Source organism: Theropithecus gelada, chromosome 3, assembly GCF_003255815.1.
Source record: "Theropithecus gelada isolate Dixy chromosome 3, Tgel_1.0, whole genome shotgun sequence".
NCBI lineage: Eukaryota > Metazoa > Chordata > Mammalia > Primates > Cercopithecidae > Theropithecus > Theropithecus gelada.
This window is the reverse complement of record NC_037670.1, coordinates 82507633-82527816: the sequence shown is the minus strand read 5'-3', so window position 1 is coordinate 82527816 and position 20184 is coordinate 82507633. Positions and strand designations below refer to the sequence as shown.

At 41.1% G+C, this 20184-nt stretch overlaps 1 protein-coding gene, 1 long non-coding RNA gene and 1 pseudogene across 2 annotated transcripts in view; 1 reads left to right on the top strand and 2 right to left on the bottom strand.

The window, feature by feature from the left end:
• Positions 1-6697, bottom strand: part of LOC112621036 — a 38491-nt gene extending 31794 nt beyond the window's left edge. Inside the window, exon 1 of the long non-coding RNA XR_003118643.1 lies at positions 6672-6697. This is a non-coding gene — a long non-coding RNA (uncharacterized LOC112621036). The remainder of the gene's footprint in view (positions 1-6671) is intronic.
• LOC112622020 lies at positions 3499-3636 on the bottom strand (annotated as a pseudogene).
• The window catches only part of ZNRF2 (zinc and ring finger 2), a 93287-nt gene continuing 78056 nt past the window's right edge, over positions 4954-20184 (top strand). The window contains exon 1 of the mRNA XM_025380190.1: positions 4954-6467. Within this exon, the coding sequence (XP_025235975.1) occupies positions 6005-6467 (463 nt within the window). The 5' untranslated portion in view covers positions 4954-6004. The remainder of the gene's footprint in view (positions 6468-20184) is intronic.

Genomic DNA, 20184 nt, shown 5'->3' with positions numbered 1-20184 from the left:
TCTCCAAGCTAGTCTTCACTTCTGTAGGCTGGGAAAATCCCCTCGGTACCGACCCCATGATACATTTTTCCACTAAATTTTATGTCTTTTTAACAGTATGTCCCCAGTAAAGATCTTGGATTCCTTTCAAAACACTATGTATGGAATCTGAGAGTTTCCTTTATAATGGAGTAAAAGCATCATGGGTTGTGGTTGGTTGGTATTAACAGTTTTTAAATAAGGGCTCTTAAAAATAAAAAAAAAAAATGTTTGAAAGCCCAAGTGAATTAATTGAGAATAGAACACGATATAAATATTTAAGCTCTTAATAATACTACATACCATTTTGGTAAGCAAAAATTAAGTTATTTTTATTAGCAGGTGCTGACATTGTATCTCAAGCTGTTTTTAGAAAGAAAAATGATTCCGGAATCTATGTTAAACATAGCCATAGGGCTTCGGTCATCGATTAATCAACATGAAATGCTTTTGTGACACATTTAAGCCTATTTAGGACCCAAAGACTCTTTAGCCAAAGTGTTAACTGCCCTGTGGAATCAAAAGAAAAAAAAATGTTTAAGGGTTTAAATATTGGAGATTTCAAATAGGTAGTCTCTGATATCTTAATGATAATTTCCTTTCAAATTTCATCTATCTATGAGTATGTGTACACACACACACCCCCCCCACACACATCCATCCATCCCATGGTGGAAAGATATAGATTTGTCATCATGACATATCATACTATCATCATTATAGCAGTGATGTAAATACTTATTAGTAAACTACTGCTAATTATTACCAATACATCCTTATGCATCAATAATGTATTAAAATTTCACAAAATGCTAAAATCAATTCCAGTGAGTGTTAGTATATATTGAACTGTAAAATGTCACAACCTACTGGAGATAATATGGAAATTATTACAATCTGCTAGGAATAATAACATTGAGATTAAAATTTGTTTCTCTATTAACACATTTCAAAGTACTCTCAAATAGAGACTAAATCTTTTGAGAATCATAACCACTTGGTGAGACTGGTATTACTATATGATCATCTGTGTTTTACAGAAGAAACAGGTTTAGCCAGGTTAAGTGGCTTGCCCTAAATCCCACAGCCAGTGTTAGACAAAGCCAGGGCCTAACCCCAGCTTGAGCTCAACCACTTCATGGCATGTACTTTTAATCCTGTCATGATTGGCTCTTGTCTTTTGCTTCTCATTAAAAAACCAATGCAAGTACAGGGGAGGGAAGACAAAATTTTGTTAAAGATATTACATAAACTTTTGATGTTTTCTGAACAATTACCCAACAATGTGATTCGTAAATACTACAAACTAAGCTTTTGAATTTAAGATGTAAGTTTCTAATCACCACTAAGATCTTAGACAGTGTATGTAGGATGTATTAACACATATGTAAGATGTATTAAGATTCATTTTAATGTTTAGATGGTCCATTTGTTTCTTTAAAAAGTAAAATAATAGGAAAATAGGCCTATTTAAAAATAGGTAATTATACATATAGTCCTATTTTGGTAGAGATGAGGTAGTGTACGAACACTTACTTGAAAAAAAGAAAAAAAAAAAACCAAAGCCATAACCATCTCTTAAATCCTATAACAAGGTGAAAAGTGGGATGGCAAAACCTTAGCAAAATGTGTAGGGCTAGTGCTGGCTGCAGGACAGCCCTGCACAGAGGCTGTGGTCCCTGACTGAGAGGACTAATGGGTGTCACTATGCAAATTTGCTGGCCCACACATCAAAGGTCTGATCCAGCAGAGTTTTAAAAGAGAAACCAAGAGAGGAAAGAGGAACGCAAAGGAGAGTAAGGGAATACAAAGGGAAGAGGCTTGCCCCAACTAAACTTCAAACTAGACAACAACAAACTGATTGGTCGGGCATTTTTATTGAAAGCCCAGAAGTAGCTTACCTGTTCCAGTGTGGGTTTGTGGCCAATAATTTTGTCAATGCAAAGTGCTTTAACAATACCTAATTTTGCACTCCCAAAGCCTTTGGTCAACCTATCATTGAACAGCATCAGGAGGAATATAGTGTATTTTGAAACCTTCAAATTTGAAATATTTTAAAGAGCTGGGCTCTCGTCTCTTAATAAGGCCATGAAGGCATTAAAACAACAGTTCTGATTGTAGAGGAAAGCGCCATTTAGACCAGTGCTTCTCCAAACAAGAGTCTGAAGTCTGACGGCAGCAACATCACTGCGCAGTTTGTTAGGATGCAAATTCTCCAGGCCCAACCCTGAGCTATGGAATGAGAATCATTGAGGGTGGGGCTCAACAGCCTGTTTTAACAAGGTTTTCCTGTAATCCTTGTGTGTGCTAAAGTTTGCAAAGCACTGATTTAGACTACTGTTTATCCAAGTGCAGATTACAACCCCTTAGGGGGTTATAAAATCAATCCAATAAGCGGTGACCAGCATTTTACAAAAGTGAAGTCAAATAGAAAGCAGAGTGCATTTCTGATAGCATGGGTATTATCTCAAAAATCCGTTGCAGTTCTACATATGTGTATACCTGTGTGTACTCATTTGGATGAAGCAGCACTTTTAATTTTTGAAGAACTGGTAGGTATAATAAAGAAGTGACGGCTGGGCGCGGTGGCTCACGCCTGTAATCCCAGCACTTTGGGAAGCCGAGGTGGGTGGATCACAATTTCTGGAGTTCAAGACCATCCTGGCCAACATGGTGAAGCCCTGTCTCTACTAAAAATACAAAAAAATGAGCTGGGCATGATGGCATGTGCCTGTATCCCAGCTACTCCAGAGGCTGAGGCAGGAGAATCGCTTGAACCTGGGAGGCGGAGGTTGTAGTGAGCCCAGATCCCACCACTGCACTCCAGCCTGGCGACAGAGCAAGACTCCATCTCAAAATAAATAAATAAATAAAGAAGCGACACATTTTCAATGAAGGCAGAACTATTTGGTTGACAATAACATACATCGAAAGCTTCATGCTGGTGACTGGAGAGAGATGAGAAAGGTGAGGAGAGAGGAAAGAGGGCCAAGGAAAGAACATAGAAGGCCAGCATTTTATCTCCAGAATCCTTGTGGGGAAAGAAACAAAAAGGCCCACCAGAGAGGAGGTGGAAGGGGCATCCACCGCAAGGGAAATGTCAAGGAGAATAAGAACATAAGTTAATGAGTGACATTCAAGAAATAATCGTTTTAGTACAACTGGTGAAGATATATGTATTCACTCACTCACTCATTCATTCATTCATTCACAAAACATTTTTTGTACCATTGCAAGACCAGACACTATGTTAAACACTGGAGGTCCAGACATGAAGTTTATCATGGAGCCAATTGTGACAAGCAAGATGTGTAATAACAATAACATGATCAGAGCTATGAAGGAGTTACTGTACAGCACTGAGTGGGAACACTGAAGTCAGTCTGTCATGCTGGGATGGGGAAGGAGGTGGCAGGAAACATCTGCAGAGGGCACTTAACCAAAATAATGACCATATCTTTTTTTTTTTTTTTTTTTTTTAGCCCCCCCTAAGCAGGACGTCAAAAAATTTGGTGGTGAACTCACAATTGTTCCTCTCCACGGAAATCTTTAGTAAAAGGCGAAAGATTTAATAATGACCATATCTTTTTTTTGTTTGTTTTTGTTGAGACAGAGTCTCACTTTGTCGCCCAGACTGGAGTGCAGTGGCCAGATCTCAGCTCACTGCAAGCTCCGCCTCCCGGGTTCACGCCATTCTCTTGCCTCAGCCTCCCGAGTAGCTGGGACTACAGACGCCCGCCACCTCGCCCAGCTAGGTTTTTGTATTTTTTAGTAGAGACGGGGTTTCACCGTGTTAGCCAGGATGGTCTTGATCTCCTGACTTTGTGATCCGCCCGAATAATGACCATATCTTAACATGATATTGCATATAAAGCACTGAGTACCTTTGTTTTTCTATTAAATATGTGTGTTTGTGTACATAGATACACGATGCATGTCTTTATATGTATACATATATTCTCCGTTTGTTTAAAAACTTGATTCCCATACCCTAAGAGTGATGAAAATCATTACATAAACGACTTATTGCAAATAGTGAAAAATGACAAAGTATTTATTTCTGTAGTTTCATAAAACACCACTTGCTATTATTTTCAAGTAGAGACTAGACATTTTCAAAATGGGAGTCTCAGAGCAGGCTATTCCCTGGGTATCCAGACCCCACTCTGCCGTGAAGAGACCACACCAACACCGAGGAATGCACTGAAAAGAATTTTATTACATTCAATTTTAGAGAAGTTATAGGATCTTAAAGATGCAAGTGCCCTAGGATTTAACACAAAAAGTCGGCCAGGTGCGGTAGCTCACACCTGTAATCCCAGCACTTTGGGAGACCGAGGCGGGTGGATCACTTGAGGACAGGAATTCGAGACCAGTCTGGCCAACATGGTGAAACCCTGTCTCTACTAAAAATACAACATTAGCCAGGTGTGGTGGCACGCGCCTGTAATCCCAGCTATTCTGGAGGAGGAGGCAGGAGAATCGCTCGAACCCGGGAGGAGGTTGCAGTGAGCCGAGATCGCACCACTGCACTCCAGCCTGGGTGACTGAGCGAGACTCGGTCTCAAAAACAAAAACAAACCTGAAGTCCAAAAAAGTAAAATAATTTGCTCACTACACATAATTTAGTTTGGTGTTGGGCCTAGATCTTAGGTTTTGTGAGTCAGGTGCAGCATTCCTGGCACGACGGTTTTTGCCCTACCACGGAAGGTCAAGTTGGATTATCCCGAGTTCTTCCAACTCTGCGCTTCCTCCCAGGTTGGTGTTTCATGAGTGAGTCTAATTCAGATCAAGCTGGCTTTTGAGATTCTGTTTTTTTTAAATCAGTGTGTAACACCAACACCCACCGAAACCAAATGGCTCTGGGCACAGGACACAGCCATTCACGCCCCCTGCCAGGAAAAGCTGCAGCTGACACAGGCTCCTCCAGCTTCGGCGGGCCACGTGCGGGAGGAGGGGCCGCCTTCTGGTTGGCGCCCGGTGTCCGTCCCTCCTATCAGCCTAGGCCCCGCGAGGAAGACACGGGCTCGCCCTGGCTGGCGGGGCGGGGCCAGACACCTGTCCATCACCGAGTCCACGGGAGGCAGCACCTACCACACCGCAGTACCTTGGAGAGGCGGAGCAGGGGCGGGCAGGTCGCGGCCAGGGGAGGCGGAGCAAGGCCGGCAGGAGCCAATCGGCCCGGCGGCGCGAGGGGGCGGGGGCGGGGTCACCGCGCGCGACCCAAACACACGGGCTGGGCGCACCCTGCAGCCGCGCCGCTCCGCGGTCTTCCGGCGCGAGGGCCAGGGAACCTCCTCCCCTCCCGGGCACCCCCACCTTCGCGGCCCAGATCCTCCCGCCAGCCCGGCCCCTCCTTCGCATGGGGAGCGAGGCGACGGTTGCCGGGAAGCGCGCGCCACCCCTCCCTCCCATTCTTCGTCCTCCCCTCGCGCGCTACCCGTTTTTCCTCTTTCTCCGTTAATAACAGCTGGGTGGCTGGGGGAGGAGGGAAAGTGGCCCCGGCGGAGTCTGGGCCGGCGCCTCCCACTCAGCCGCCAGCCGCCGTGGGAGCCGGAGGATGGCGGCGGTAGCAGCGGCCGCCCGAGAGGAGGCGGTGCCGAGGCCCGCGGCGCCGAGCGCGGCGGCAGAGAGCGGCAGCAGCCCGTCGTGGCGCACCAGAACCGAAACCAGCGGCAGCCGCACGGCCACCTGAGCCGCCCGTTCCTGCTGGAGCCAGCGAGGGGTGCCAGCCGCCGGGACCTCTTCCTCTCCGCGTCTCTTCGTCTCCTGCGCCCGCGTCAGGCCGCCGGCCTCGCCCACTGCCCCGAGAAGAGCGCGCCGGGCGCCGACTGCCCCTCGGGGCGCCGGGCGGCGGCCCTGGACGTGCGGGGGCCTCTCTGGGCCGGCCGCGGCGCCTCGGCCCTGCCCTCTAGCTCCTGCGCTCGCTCCCGCCCTCCCGGCTCTCGGGGCGCAGCGCGCGGGCCCGGCCCAGGGCAGGGCGGACATGGGCGCCAAGCAGAGCGGCCCGGCCGCCGCTAACGGCCGCACGCGCGCTTACTCGGGCTCGGATCTACCTTCCAGTAGCAGTGGAGGGGCCAATGGGACCGCGGGCGGCGGCGGGGGCGCTCGGGCTGCCGCGGCTGGGAGGTTCCCGGCTCAGGTGCCCAGCGCTCACCAACCCAGCGCCTCAGGCGGCGCCGCGGCGGCCGCGGCGGCCCCAGCAGCCCCGCGCAGCCGCTCCCTCGGCGGGGCCGTGGGGAGCGTGGCGTCGGGGGCCCGCGCGGCGCAGTCCTCCTTCAGCATCCCGAACAGCAGCAGCGGCCCTTACGGCTCGCAGGACTCGGTGCACAGCAGCCCTGAAGACGGCGGCGGCGGCGGCCGGGACCGGCCGGTGGGCGGGAGCCCCGGCGGGCCGCGCCTGGTGATCGGCTCCTTACCAGCTCACCTCTCGCCGCACATGTTTGGAGGTACGGACCCCTCTCCGCGCGCCCGCGCTCGGTCCTCCCGCGGCTGCACGTGGGTCGTGGCCGCCGGCTATTTTTACCCTTCTCCTTTTCTCCTTCGGCCGGGCAAGCCTCCATCCTGGGAAGAAACCCCCGGCACTTAACTCCTGCGGTGCCGCTATCGCGTAGACGCGTGGTTTGGTTTTTAAACATCGTGAGCACCCTCACCTCAGCGGCTCCCCGGTAGAGAAAGTCTGTTTTCCATAGAGATGACTGGAGCAAATGTTGTTTTACAACAAACAGACGAAACAGCCCTTGTGGTTGTGGCTTTTAGTACCAGGAAGTCAGGAGGAGACCCGTTGCTAAATGTAGTTCTATCTGGGGACTCAGTGGGGAACAGTTTTTAAAGGCCAAAAGTCAAAGGGTCTCGAATGAACGCTGAGTTACCATCTTTGGACCGACTTTTAATATAAAGCTGTAATCCTTAAATCTGTGTCAGTCCCACTTACTATGTCACTTTAATTGTATGAATGCGTTAATGAAAAGTTTGTTTTTAAACCTCACTAAACCGCTACTTAAGGTCACAGTTAATGTGAGTCCTGCTTAATTTGGAAAACATTTAGAAAATGGAAAAATTTCCTAAGGAAGTAAAAATTTTGCAAATCAGCCTACAAGGTACAGTCATTGGCTAGGTTCTTTTGAAGAGCAGTGTTGACTAGAGTTAAGGAAAAGTCAGTTGTGAAAAATGGGCATTTTTAATAGCAAAAGATGGCTTTACTATAGAAACAGGAGGAAGGGTGCATTGTCCTGGGAAAATGAATTCTTCTTCAGTTGTGTTTTATGCTGATCTACTTTATTGCAAAACGCTAATAGTAAATGAATCAAGACCACCTCCCCTCCCCGATTTGTGAAAATAAATAGAAGTATAGAAGATAAGCATTCCCATTTCATCGCTTTATGCATCCGATATTAGAAGAATTCGCAGCTGAGCACAGATTAGCAGCGAAAACAGCATCCCCTACATTTTTGTGCCTCTTTTACTCATGTATTTGTAAACGTAGGAACTTTGAGTGGAGACTTAGTAAAGTGGAATACGTAGTAATTTATCTGTTCTAATGTTCTGTACTATCAGCATACACGCCAGCATAAATTAAAAATAAGAATGTCATGTTTAATTTTTCCCATCTTTTAGTAACGCTTTGCACATTCAATATGGAATGATGCTTGACTTTTAATTAGCTACCTTGTTTTAAAGTAATTTTTGCTGCTTAAAAATATGCATCCCTCTTAAAATTAGGCCATTTTAAAAAGTCATTTGCTTTTGAGTAAAGGAACTCTACTGGTGTCCTTAAAGTGATTTGATCACAACTAACCTACGAGTTGAAGTTGCTGTAGTCCACATTGAAGAATATAAAAGGCAGTTTCTGAGAATTGGTGATTAGTGTGAGATTGAAGGGCAAACTGGTTTTTAATATTTATATTTTTAAAGTGAAAATTTGCATTTAGCAGTTATCAAAAGGTGAATATTTAAGTTTGCTAAAGAAGGGTGAATAGGAAAAGCCTTGTCAAGTTAATAGTTAATATTTATTTAATATTGCTGATTTTTAAAAATTCATTTTCTAAGAGCTGATAATTCCCTTTGAGAAAAATTATATTTCTGTGGGTTTATTTTGTTAAGTAAATGCATTCCGTTCAGAGCAAGGGACAAACAGTTGAGCTCCATGCTTCCTGGTAAATGAGTAAATCAAAATACCTAGTTGCTTAAAGTTGGAGATAAAGCATTTATCTTTTTTCTTATCTAAGTTCTAGGTTTGTGCACTCACTATAGTTCTTTTAGTGCTGTTGGGGTTGGGTGACTGGGACCTAGTAGTACAGTGACAGTTTCTGAGGAACTTACAGCAGCGTGTCTCAACCGGCTTTGTGGAGAGAATTGTGCTGTAGTGTGCAATGCATTTTAACTTTTAGCTCCAGTGCATTTAGGACGGTTTTAGTTATGTATCATTCTTGGAACAGTTGAGAAAACAGTCACTGAAATAATTTCCTGTGTTTGGTGATTCAGATGAGGAACCTCAGTTGAGAATTGCTGGAAAGGGATTGGAGAAACTACCTATTCTTATATGACAGGATCAGATGAAAGTGCCACATCCTGAAATTTTTGTTGAGACAGGCAGATGGAATACACTTATGTAAAAACCCATCTCAGTGGCGTGCTTTACTGAGATTTTTACCTATATTTTAGTGGACAGGTTATTAGGAAAATAATAGAAGCATGTTTCTCATCATCTTGAGATTTAGGGAGCTAGATGAAGAATCATAATTAAAAAAATTAGACTTGACTATACTTCACATTTACTTAATTTTTTTAGTATCTATTATAGCATTATTGTATTTATTCAGTTACAAATTGTATAAATGGTTATATGCAAATAACTCCATCTGAAAATTGATAAAAGGATTATTTCAGTATTAATGGAAAGTTCATATTGTTTTTTGTAAAACTGTTGTTTTAATTGTTGTTTAGATTATTCACATCTCCTAATAAGAAAATATGATACCAATAAGAGTCAAAATTATTCTCTTGTGAGCTGTCATGTAATTTATAGAGAATGAAAAACAGTCCCCCCGCTTTTATTTTTAACACTTAAAGATTCTAGCAAGTGGAATTGTTAGTAGTTCCCGCACAATGAATTGCCACATTGAACGAGGAAGTTTTCTGTGTTGGTTTTATGTTTTGCTGTCTTTTGGACATCTATTTTGGCTATATACACTCTTATTCTCTCTAGAGACTGGAAGAAAAATGCCTAATCCAGATATTTCAGTTTGTAGAAATTTCCTAGAATTGAGTTGTTGGACATCAGAATATGATTATATTTATATGGGAGTTTTTAGGTGAAGTAAATCTTGTCTTTGTTATTCTTTTCAGACTGGGGAGTGTTAAAGTGAACAGACACTTTCTTGACTACTGCTAGTATTGTCCATCACCTTTGTTTTAAAACGGGTCTTAAGGGTATTTCCTAATATTTAAAAATCTTGATAGTATCTTAGAGAGGGTTTGTTTGCCTTTAATTTATGTCTACTTTTTTTTCCACTGTCAAGTAGCTTTGTGCATAAGAGCATAACATGAGTGGTAAAATAGCCTTTATTGATGCGGCAAGGATGGGGTAGATGAATTGGGCTATAGAAATATACCAATAAATGGAGATTATTTCCAGAGAAATCGTGTGGACTTCTAAATGTGTCCTTGAGTCCGGAAGTGAAAATGTAAAATGACTTAATCTCAACCAGTGGTGTGGGGTTGCTTTTGGCCTTCTGATTTTCTTGAGCTTTCTTGGGTGTGGCTTGCTCTTGAGTATTTCAGTAGTCTGATTGTCATTCAGGTGCCTTGTTACTTGTGAAACATGTTTTCTTATATTGAAGGAGTGGGGGTTACCTCTTAAAACTGAATATGTTGAAGAAGACCTATATTTCTAGGAAGATTTCTCTTAATTTTTAAGGCAGATGTGAAGTTTTATGGTGTTAGGTTATCTTCATCAATTAACCATTATTGAATTGGTCTCAGTTATCACTTCTTACCAATATCAAGTGCCAAAATGTTTGAATTTGGGATATTGTAATTTATTTCCTATTCTTGAATGTTATTTTGTGCCATTGAAGGCTTTTACGGGGAGTGGCAGAAGAGGAATGTTTGCCTCTTTCTAAGAAAAATGAGCCTTCTAACCACAACTCCTGCCACTCCTGAAGTAACAAGAATTTTGGTGGTTATTGTTTCTCACTTGTAATTTCATGCCTTCGTATTATATGCTTTGCTGTGTGTAAGTGTGGCCTGTGTCGTGGAAGTTTCTGCTTTGGGGATTTTTTGGAACTATTCTTGACTGCAAGGTGGGGAGGATTGGTGAGTTGCACAGGGCATCACCTGATCTGAGAGCAGCATGACCTGAGAACCTGGTATTTTGATGCTTTGCTGGCTGGTGCAGTGCCTGAGGGAGTAAGAGCCCTGTTGTTGTAAGATAGTGTCCTACTCCCTCAGGCACATCTCCAGCAAGTCCGTTGCTGTCCTCCAATTTGATTGCTTTGCCTGATGACTAGTAAGTAAGTTCTTCTGACTACCAAATATCGTTAATTAGATATCAACTTTTAAACTATTTATTATTGTTTGGGCTTGTAAGGAGAATTGCCCTAATGTTACACTTATTACATCTACTAAGTATTATGTAAAATTGGGTATATTGGCAAATGTGTTAAAAGAGAGTGTAGGAACTGCTTTATGTAACAAATTACTTCCTAAGTTTTACGTTATGTAAATATTCTTAAGAACTATTGTTTATTTGAAATGTTAGTCTGTGTTTTAATTTTGCATGTACATGACATTTACTTGTTTAGAAATTGGAGAAAGCTTAGGCCTTTTTTGTAAAAAAAGAGTTCAGAAATGCCTTAGGTTCTTTCTGATTTTATTCGTTTTCTAAGCTGCTTATTAACAAATGACTACAAATTTAGCGGTTCTAAGCAACACATTTACTACCTCGCAATTTCTATGGGTCAAGAGGCTGGGCACAACTTAGCTGTGGCCTCTGTAAGACTGCAGTCAAAGTGTTGGCCAGGGCTGGGTTGTTATCTAGAGACTCAACTGGGGAAAGGTCTGCCCCCAGACTTCCTTGGGTTATTGGCTGAATTTATTTCTTTGTGTCTGTGAGGTTCAGAGCAGCTTGCTTCTTCAAGGTCAGCACAGGAAGAGAGTCTAGCAAAGGTGAACTGGTGCTATGTTCTTACATAATCATGTACACGTAATCACATACAACCCATTGCCTTTGCTGTATTTCATTGATTAGAAGCAAGCCATAGGTCCAGTTCACGTGCAAGGGGAGGGAATTATACAAAGGTTTAAACACCAGGAAGTGTAGGAATCAAGAATAGTCACATCAGTTCTGTCTGCCACATGGATTATAGACTTAGATTGACAGTTGAACATGTAACTTTTTTGTTAAACTCATTTTCTGTTTACTTTTAAAAAGTTGTCCTAATGCATATGGTAAGTATAGTATTAATAAACATGAATCGAGCCCCTTTTAGGGGCTGCGCATTGTAGTTACTGAGGGTTCAAATATGGGGCTTCTTTATGCACTGCTCAACTCTCCACTGAATTTGGGAGATGGGTATATGTGATTATTATACGGTGCAACAAATTCTGTAATAGAACTGTTAGCAAAATGCTTAGTGAAGTATCTTTGTCTAGGCTAGTCAAAAAATGCTTCCCAGAGGAGGGTACATTTGAACTGTAGTTTGAAGGATTTAGAAGTTTTACGGAGAGAGGGCACTATAGAATAAAGATAAATCCACAGAAGCGTGGGTTTTGATAGGGCATACTGAAAAGTTAAATATGTCTGGACTGCAGGGTGCATAGAGGAATGATGAGAACCTGAAGCTAGAAAAATAGAAAGTGGAGCCAGTTGAAGGATTTTGTAGTGCTATAGGTTTGTTTTATCTCATGAAGTTTGAAAGCAGGGGGAGTATCATGATTAGGCCATTGGGCACAATTAACAATTGTAGTTTACATGGATGGCAACCTTCTCTAGTGGTGCAGACTTCAGGCCATATGCAGCAACCCTTATCAGGATTCAGTTCTTAAGGAGAGTGTGATAGCAGGAGGGTAAGTTAGGATTCGAATTTTAGAATATAACTGATAGAAGATGCCTATGTTGAAAACATGGCATTGGTGAGGGAGAAGAAAAGTTAGATTTGATTGAGATTTCTACGGTAGAACTGATAGAATTGAGAACCAGGGTACATACTGATGTCTTTAACCAGTATTAAAGATGAAAAGAACAAGTTTTAGGAAATGATAATGAGTTCCTTTTAGGCCTGTTAAATTTGAGTGGCTGTAGGATTTCCATCTGGATAGAAGTATCCTTTAAGTGGTTGGAAACATGAGTCTCTAATTCAGGATATTACAAAAAATTGAGAAATCAATATTCAGGTTATAAATGAATCCAGAAAGTGGTTAAGATTACTAAGGGATGAATATAAATCGACGAAGGACAAGGATGGAATCCAGAGAAGCAAGTATTTTAAGAGACAGGCAAAGGAAGAGGCCAGCAATTAGAATTCAACCACAGGGAAAGGAAGTTTTTTAAAACCTTTTTTTTTAAATTATAAAAATAATATCTGTTCACTAAAGAAAAATTAACAGACAGAAAAGCATGTATAAAAATCACAAAGCACTTGTAATCTTATCGCCAGAAATAACCAGAAAAAAGTGTTAATGTCTTTTATATATGTATTTGTTTTAGACACAAAATTAGGAATATTCATTTTTATATTGTTTTGATTTTAACCTTTCTGATGTTCTAATACAAAGTTTTAAAGCTACAATTTTTCCTCTAAGAATTGCTTTACCTGAATCCCACTGATTTTGAAGTGTTCTTGTTAACATTCAGTGAAAAATGTATTTTAATTTCCCGTATGATTTCTTCTTGATCCATGGGTTACATATCCTTTGATAATGTGCTCTTTCCATTTCCACCAGTTTCTAACATCCCATTAAAATTTTTTATAACAGCATTTTTAATTATTACCCAGTATTCCAAAAATCACTCAAATATTTAACGAGGACCCGCTCTTCTGGACACTGTTCTGGGGATACAGCAGTGAAGAAATAAGATAAAAATCCCTGCTTTTAGGGGCCTTATTATTCTATTTGGGAGAGAGAGTAAACAAACAAGTAAAATACATAGCGTGTTAGGGCATTCAGTGTAATGGAAAAAAATGGAGTGCAAAGGCTGATAGAGATTCTGGGATGGAGCCCTGTCTGCAGTTGCTATTTTAAATAGGGTTTTAAGGATGACCTCACTGACAAGGTGACAATTCAAGCAGAAAGTGAAGGAGCAAGCCATGAGGATCTCTGGGGGAAAAACATTTTCAGGCACAGGGAACAGCAACTGTAAAGGCCCTGAGGCATGAGTGTACCTGATATGTAGATTTACTGCAGCTGGAGTGCAGAGGGCTGTAGAAGATGAGAACATAGTGGGGTGGCGTGAGGTTGGGACAGAATCATAAACTGCCTCGTAACCACTGACCTGTAGTTTCTGGCTTTGGTTTTAAAATGGGATGGGGAGACACACTGGAGTATTTTTGTGCAGGGGATTGACATAATCTGACTTGGGTTTTAAAGGATTACTCTGGCTATTGTGTGAGGTGGCAAGAGTCAGCAAGGAGGCAGAAATCCAGATGAAAGATAACAGTGGCTTGGAGTAGGGTGGCAGTGCTGGAGGTGCTAAGCCGTGGCCAGATTCTGGATATCCATGTTTTGAAGATAGAGCTGCCTGGATTAGATGTGGAGGTATGAGAGAAAATGAAGAGTCAAGGATTTATTTGGTTGTTCCTTATGGTTGAGCATTTAGTTTGTTTGCAATTTGGTACAGTTGTAATAAAATACTGTTGCCGTGAACATCCTGGTAAGCAAATTTTTACAGTTGTTTTTTTTTTTTTTTTCCTTTGGATGGAGTCTCGCTCTGTTGCCCAGGCTAGAGTACAGTAGTACAATCTTGGCTGACTGCAACCTCTGCCTCCCAGGTTCAAGTGATTCTTGGGCCCCAGCCTCCCAAGTAGTTGGGATTACAGGTGTGCACACCATGCCTGACTAATTTTTGTATTTTTAGTAGAGACTGGGTTTTGCCATGTTGGCCATGCTAGTCTCAAATGCTTGGCCTCAAGTGACTCGCCCACCTCAGCCTCCCAAAGTGCTAGGATTACAGGCGTGAGCGCCCGGCCAGTTCTTAAAAATTTATCAGCGACATGGGATTGCCAGAAACAAAGATATGCTTTGTTCAAGGCATTTGATCTTTATTGCCAATTTGCTCATTAGAAATGGAAACAGCTTCTAGCAAGGTATAATCTTTAGGACTATGTAAAATTTTTTAACCCATAAAAACTTGTGTGGTTTTTGATATTTATAAGTGCAGATTGGTAGATATATTTTGAGTAATATCACCTATCAGAGTCATTATTTCATTTTAGAGCTCTTTTTTTTAGCAATGAAAATATTTAGTGTGTCAGAAAATTATAGGTATATTCAGCCATTTCAGTTTCATAAGTTCTGACCATGTGCAATATCCTAATTTTTGCTTGATTGTGGTTAGTCTGTAATAGTTCTTTAATTTACCTATTTATATGTGAACTGAGGAAAAAAAAAGAACAAAGAAGCCAGATATACATAATGGGTTATTTCTTTTGTGTAATATGTTTCAGAGAGCCAGTGCTCAGTTTGGACAATAAATTTTGCTATTTTTGTTGGTTTTTAATTTTTTCCTACTGTTACCTCTATTCTGTTCTTTCTCATTTTGTAAAGTTAATTTTGTTCTTTCTCCTAGCTTCTTAGTTCTTTTATTTTTTATTGAATATTTTTTAATGATAAAAGTGTTTAAGGCTGTGTTTACTTCTTGTTACATATAGTCACTTCCCATAGCTTTGGATACTTACCATTTTCATTATCATTGAGTACACATTTTCTTTTTCTTTGAAAAGTCAGTTCTATCGAGGAATAATCATGTTAACTGCATTTTGATATTTTCTTTTACTTGGAAGTTATTTTAAAGTGTGGCTTTATTTTGTTTGTCCTTACTACTACCCTTTCGTTACTTCTAGTGTTAATTTAGAAATATTGAACCGTGACTGGGCATGGTGGCTTACACCTGAAATCCCAGCACTTTGGGAGGCTGAGGTGGGTGGATCATCTGAGGTCAGGAGTTCGAGTCAAGCCTGGCCAACATGGTGAAAGCCCATCTCTACTAAAAATACAAAAATCAGCCAGGCATGGTGGCAGGTGCCTGTAATCTCAGTTTACTAGGGGCTGCTGAGGCAGGAGAATTGCTCGAACCCAGGAGGCAGAGGTTGCAGTGAGCCGAGATCGTGCCACTGTACTCCAGCCTGGATGACAGAGCCAGACTCCTGTTCAAAAAATAAAAAAAGTATTGCACCATGGTCAGAGAATCTTAAGTCTGTCAGTTGTAAAGGATAGAAGCATAACTCAAAATAACATTAGGTGGAAAAACTGTATATTGTTTCAAATTACTGAAAAGAATCCTAGGTTAACTTAGAGAATTGAAGGAACTAATGCAGGAACCAAGGCCCCTGGAGCTGAAATTTAGAGGGGGGGGGGGGTGGAGGGGGCGAGAGAGAGAGAGAAAGTGTGTGTGCGCGCACGTGTGTGTTTATGTCTTTGTGTCTGTGTGTGTCTGGGATTATAGGTGTCAGCCACTGCCCCCAGGCAGTATGGGCCTTTAAGCTGGGGCCTTGAGACTCTGTACTTTCAACTACATGCGATCTTTCAGGCCTGAAGGGAGTATCTTTCTCTACCTCCAGCAGAAAGGACTCAGATTAACTCAGTTTGAGTTCTGTGTGTGTCCATAAATTACAAAAGCAGAGATGGGATGCACTTTATGTCCAGGCTGTATTCTGTTATTGTGGGGAAGAGTTTAAGTCTTCAAGTCATGTTTCTTGGGCTGACCTTAAGCAAATTTCTTAGTTCCTCTGTACCTCTGTTTTCTCATCTCTAGAATCAGGCCAGGTGCAGTGGCTTGCTCCTGTAACCCCAGTACTCTAGGAGGCCGAGGGGGGCGATTGCTTGAGCTCAGGAGTTCAAGGCCAGCCTGGGCAACATGGGGAAACCCCGGTTCTACCAAAAATATAAAAATTAGCCAGGTGTGGTGGTGCGTGCCTGTAGTCCCAGCTACTCCAGAGGCTGAAGCAGGAGGATCGCTTAAACCCAGGAGGCTGAGGTTGCGGTGAGCCAGGATTACACCACTGCACTCCAGCCTGTGTGACGGAACGAGACTCTGTCTCAAAACAAAACAAAAACCTGCTTTTGTAGTATTGTGAGGGTTAAAGTAGTCCACATACTTCATGCCTTTATGCTTCTAACTATTGAACGAACCTCTTCAATGAATGAAAAAGTTAAAACATCCAAGATTTATGCCCCACTTCCAGTCTTACCCTCCTCAGAAGACCGTGTGCTTTACTCTGATACCATATTCGTTTCACTTGCCAACTGCTCAGACTGCAGAAGCAATCCAGTTGTCATTATTTTTATAATATGTATCTTCCTTGTATTTACAGAATTCTCCTCTGGACATTTAAATTGAGTTTTTCAGCACATTTACCCTGCTAAACACATGGTAAAAACTTTGTAAATATTGAATGTTTCCCAAAATGTATTTGATAACTACTTTATTGTTTTAAGATAAGATTATTATCAGAATTATTGCTGTGTTTAAATTATATATAAAAATCTATTGCTCTAGAAAGAAGTGGTATGCTTTGTTTTTATTTGTGTAATGTAAATATAGATAAATTAATTTTTGAACCAAATAGGTATAATGTAGATCATATAAATGGAGGCAGTTATAAAATAGCCTTAGAAGTAAAATTATACTGTGCTTATAGCTCTTTTATAACCATTTGAAGGTGTTACAAAGTGTTATCAATGTGAGTGTGTTTTGTGGGCGGTCAAAGATGGTTGGAAGGATGGTTGATAAGGTAGGTCAGTGTTTTCATTAAGTGCGTGCTGCTGCTTCAGGGCAGAGGCTGAAAAACTTAGATTTTTTTTTTAGTTCCATGATTTACTGCATCTCAGGCAACCTGGATGACATGGCATTTACTAAAGCAATTCGCTGCTTGCTGGTGCTTCAGCACCCTTCAGTCCGAGAGTCCTGAAGTCTTGATTTGTAATTCTCCAGATTTCCTGTCTATCATAGCACTTCTTCACAAACGGTGTATCTGGTCACCTTGAATTCTCAGTTCCTTAATAACTCCTTTTGTCCACTCTTCCTACCACTTTACCGTACACAGAGTTCTTTGGAGGATTGCCATTACTTTCTTTAAAACAAAATAAAATTAAGAATTAAGGATATTTAATATTATTGGCCACTTTAAGTGTCTTTATAAACATTGAACTAATACAGTTACTTTCATATAGTAATTTATGTGTTAGGATAGTTACTTCATAAGACTTTTGAGTCTATGTCATAAGAAGTCGGTGGTAGAGTAGATAATTTCTTTAGCTGTTATCTGGAGATGAGACTCAGAAGTTAGATCAACCACTTGTAGTATTTTAAGTGTGAGTTATTCTATATTTTAGTTGTGAAATGTACAGAATCTAATTAACTTTTAATAATTCAGAGTCCTTTTCATACTTGGCTGCTTTTCTTTTCCTGTACAATTTTGTTTTCTCTTTTGTCTTTTAAAAAATTGTTAGTTAAAAACATTGTTTAGTTTTACAACCCTCCCTCATTTGTATAAATCTCCTCTCAGATTATTCATATAATATTTCCTGAACGTCATTTTCTTGTTAAAGTCTCTTCTGGGACCCTCTGACCTACCGTGTTCTGAACTGATTATCCTGAGATCGCTTTTTGTTCATCATCATTTTGGAAATTGCATTTACCTGCCTCTCTCTTATGTTCAGTTTCCTGGTTCCTTGAATTTGTGTGTCTTCTTTCTTGACGTTCTCCATTGTTTTTAGTTGATATAATCTTGTAGTTCCTACTGAGAAAGAATATGTGTAAGGTAAAAATGTTTTGAGACTTCCATTTCTGAAAATATTTTATTTCTGCCCTCATTTTTGATTAGTACTTTGACTTGATATAGAATTCTAGGTTGAAGTTATTTTCCCTGAGAATTTTAAATGTGTTGCTTTGTTGCCTGCTGGCTTCTAGTGTTGCTGTCGAGCACATAGACGTCATTATGGTTTTTGATCCTTTGTATGAAAATTTCATTATTACATGCCTTGGGAGGGAACTGTTTTCATTCATTGTGCAGCATATTTGGTAGGCTCTTTGAGTTGGCTGCTTTCTGTGATTTTTTTTTTTTTTTGCCATTTTTTTCTTTCATGATTTAGATGTTGTACACCTAGAGTAATCCTTTGCTTTTTCTTTTTTCTCTTCTTTTTTTTATGTCCTTGCTTTTTGTTCTTTTTTTCTTTTGGGGGATTTATTTATTTATTTAAAGACAAGGTCTCGAGACTCTGTCACCTTGGTTGGAATGTAGTCGTGTGATCCTAGCTCACAACAGCCTTGAACTCCTGGGCTTAAGTGATCCTCCTGCCTCAGCCTCTTGAGTAGTTGGGACTACAGGTACATGCCACTATGCCCAGATAGGGACTTTTAAAAATGTGATCTTATAACTCTTCTGTCAATTTTTATTTGTTTCTGTAATTTTAATTTTTAACTTAATTTTTAATGTTTTTAAAATTTCTGAGGTCTTTAAAAAAGTGTGTTTTCATATATTCCAGTTTTGTTTTGTGGGTACAGTATCTTTTTCTAAGAATATTACTGATATGTATTTACATGTACATCTGTTTGTGTATATATTTATGTGCAGGTTTGTATATGTGTGTGTATGCTTTGTTCCGTTTCCTGATTACTCAGTTTCTTTCCACTTGCTTTTTCTGTTTGTTTAGCTTCATTCTTTTGTTAGATATTTTCCTTAAATGTTTGGTGATCTTTGGCTAACTCCTGATACTGTTAAAGTGAGAGATCACTAAAAAGCAAATTGGAAGCTCTCTGTGCATGTAGTGTCCTCTATCTGGGCCATTTTCTCGGGAGTATTACTGTCTTTTTTCTTGGGCTGGTCATATTTTCCAGAAATGGCTTTTCTTGCCTGGAAGACGCAATCGTTTATGCTAGTGATCTAAGAGCAGAGTGAGAAGAAGATTGAGAGTCCTAATTCTCAAAATGATGCTTTCATTTAATCTCCATATTTAGTATCAATACAGGACCTCTGCCTTCAGCTATTCCTGTTGTCTGCAAGTCTAGAAACTTTTCCCTCTCCAAATAACAAACTTCTAGTGTAGTGCCAGGGTTGGGGTTGCTTAGCTGCTGGAAGTCAGGGAGGACAACTGGGAGATCTCACAGCTTCTTACAGAGACTGGCAATGAATCTTTCTTTTTGAGGCCTGCCTTCACCCCTGCTTCCAGGGATATCTTGTGCTTGCCAATTCTGGTGCCTGCTGTCAATCAGTTTGCTTCTCTGCTTTCCTAGTTCTGCAGTGAAAATTATTACTCATTAATTTTCTTTCCAGAGTCTAAAGGTACTGCTTTTTATTTCATTTTCTTGATTTTTTTCTAGGCGTATTCCCTTTAAAAATTACATTTTTATCATTTTAGTAGGATGTTTGGACTGAGCAGAAACTAATGAATGTGTACAACTAGTTATCTTTACTTAGAGGTTTTCTTTTTTTAATTGCAGAAGAAATAAGAATTCACTCCTATAAAAATTTAGATGATGCAGCTGGGCGTGGTGGCTCACGCCTGTAATCCCAGAACTTTGGGAGGCCGACGCGGGTGGATCACCTGAGGTCAGGAATTTGAGACCAGCTGGACTAACATGGTGAAACCCTGTCTCTACAAAAATTAGCCGGGCATAGTGGTGCATGCCTGTAATCCCAGTGACTCGGGAGGCTGAGGCAGGAAAATTGCTTGAACCCGGGAGGCGGAGGTTACAGTGAGCTGAGATCGCGCCATTACACTCCATCCTAGGCAACAAGAGTGAAACTGTGTCTCAAAAAAAAAAAAAATTCAGATGATGCAATAAAAGTGGAAGTCACTTTCAGTCCTCTGGTATGAACATGTTCAACTAGTCCTCTTTATCTGGAAGTTCTCTTTTTTTAATTGCAAAAGAAATAGGAATCAACCTCTATAAAAGTCAGATAATTAAGATAAAATGACAGTCACTTCCAGTCTTCCTTTGCTGAT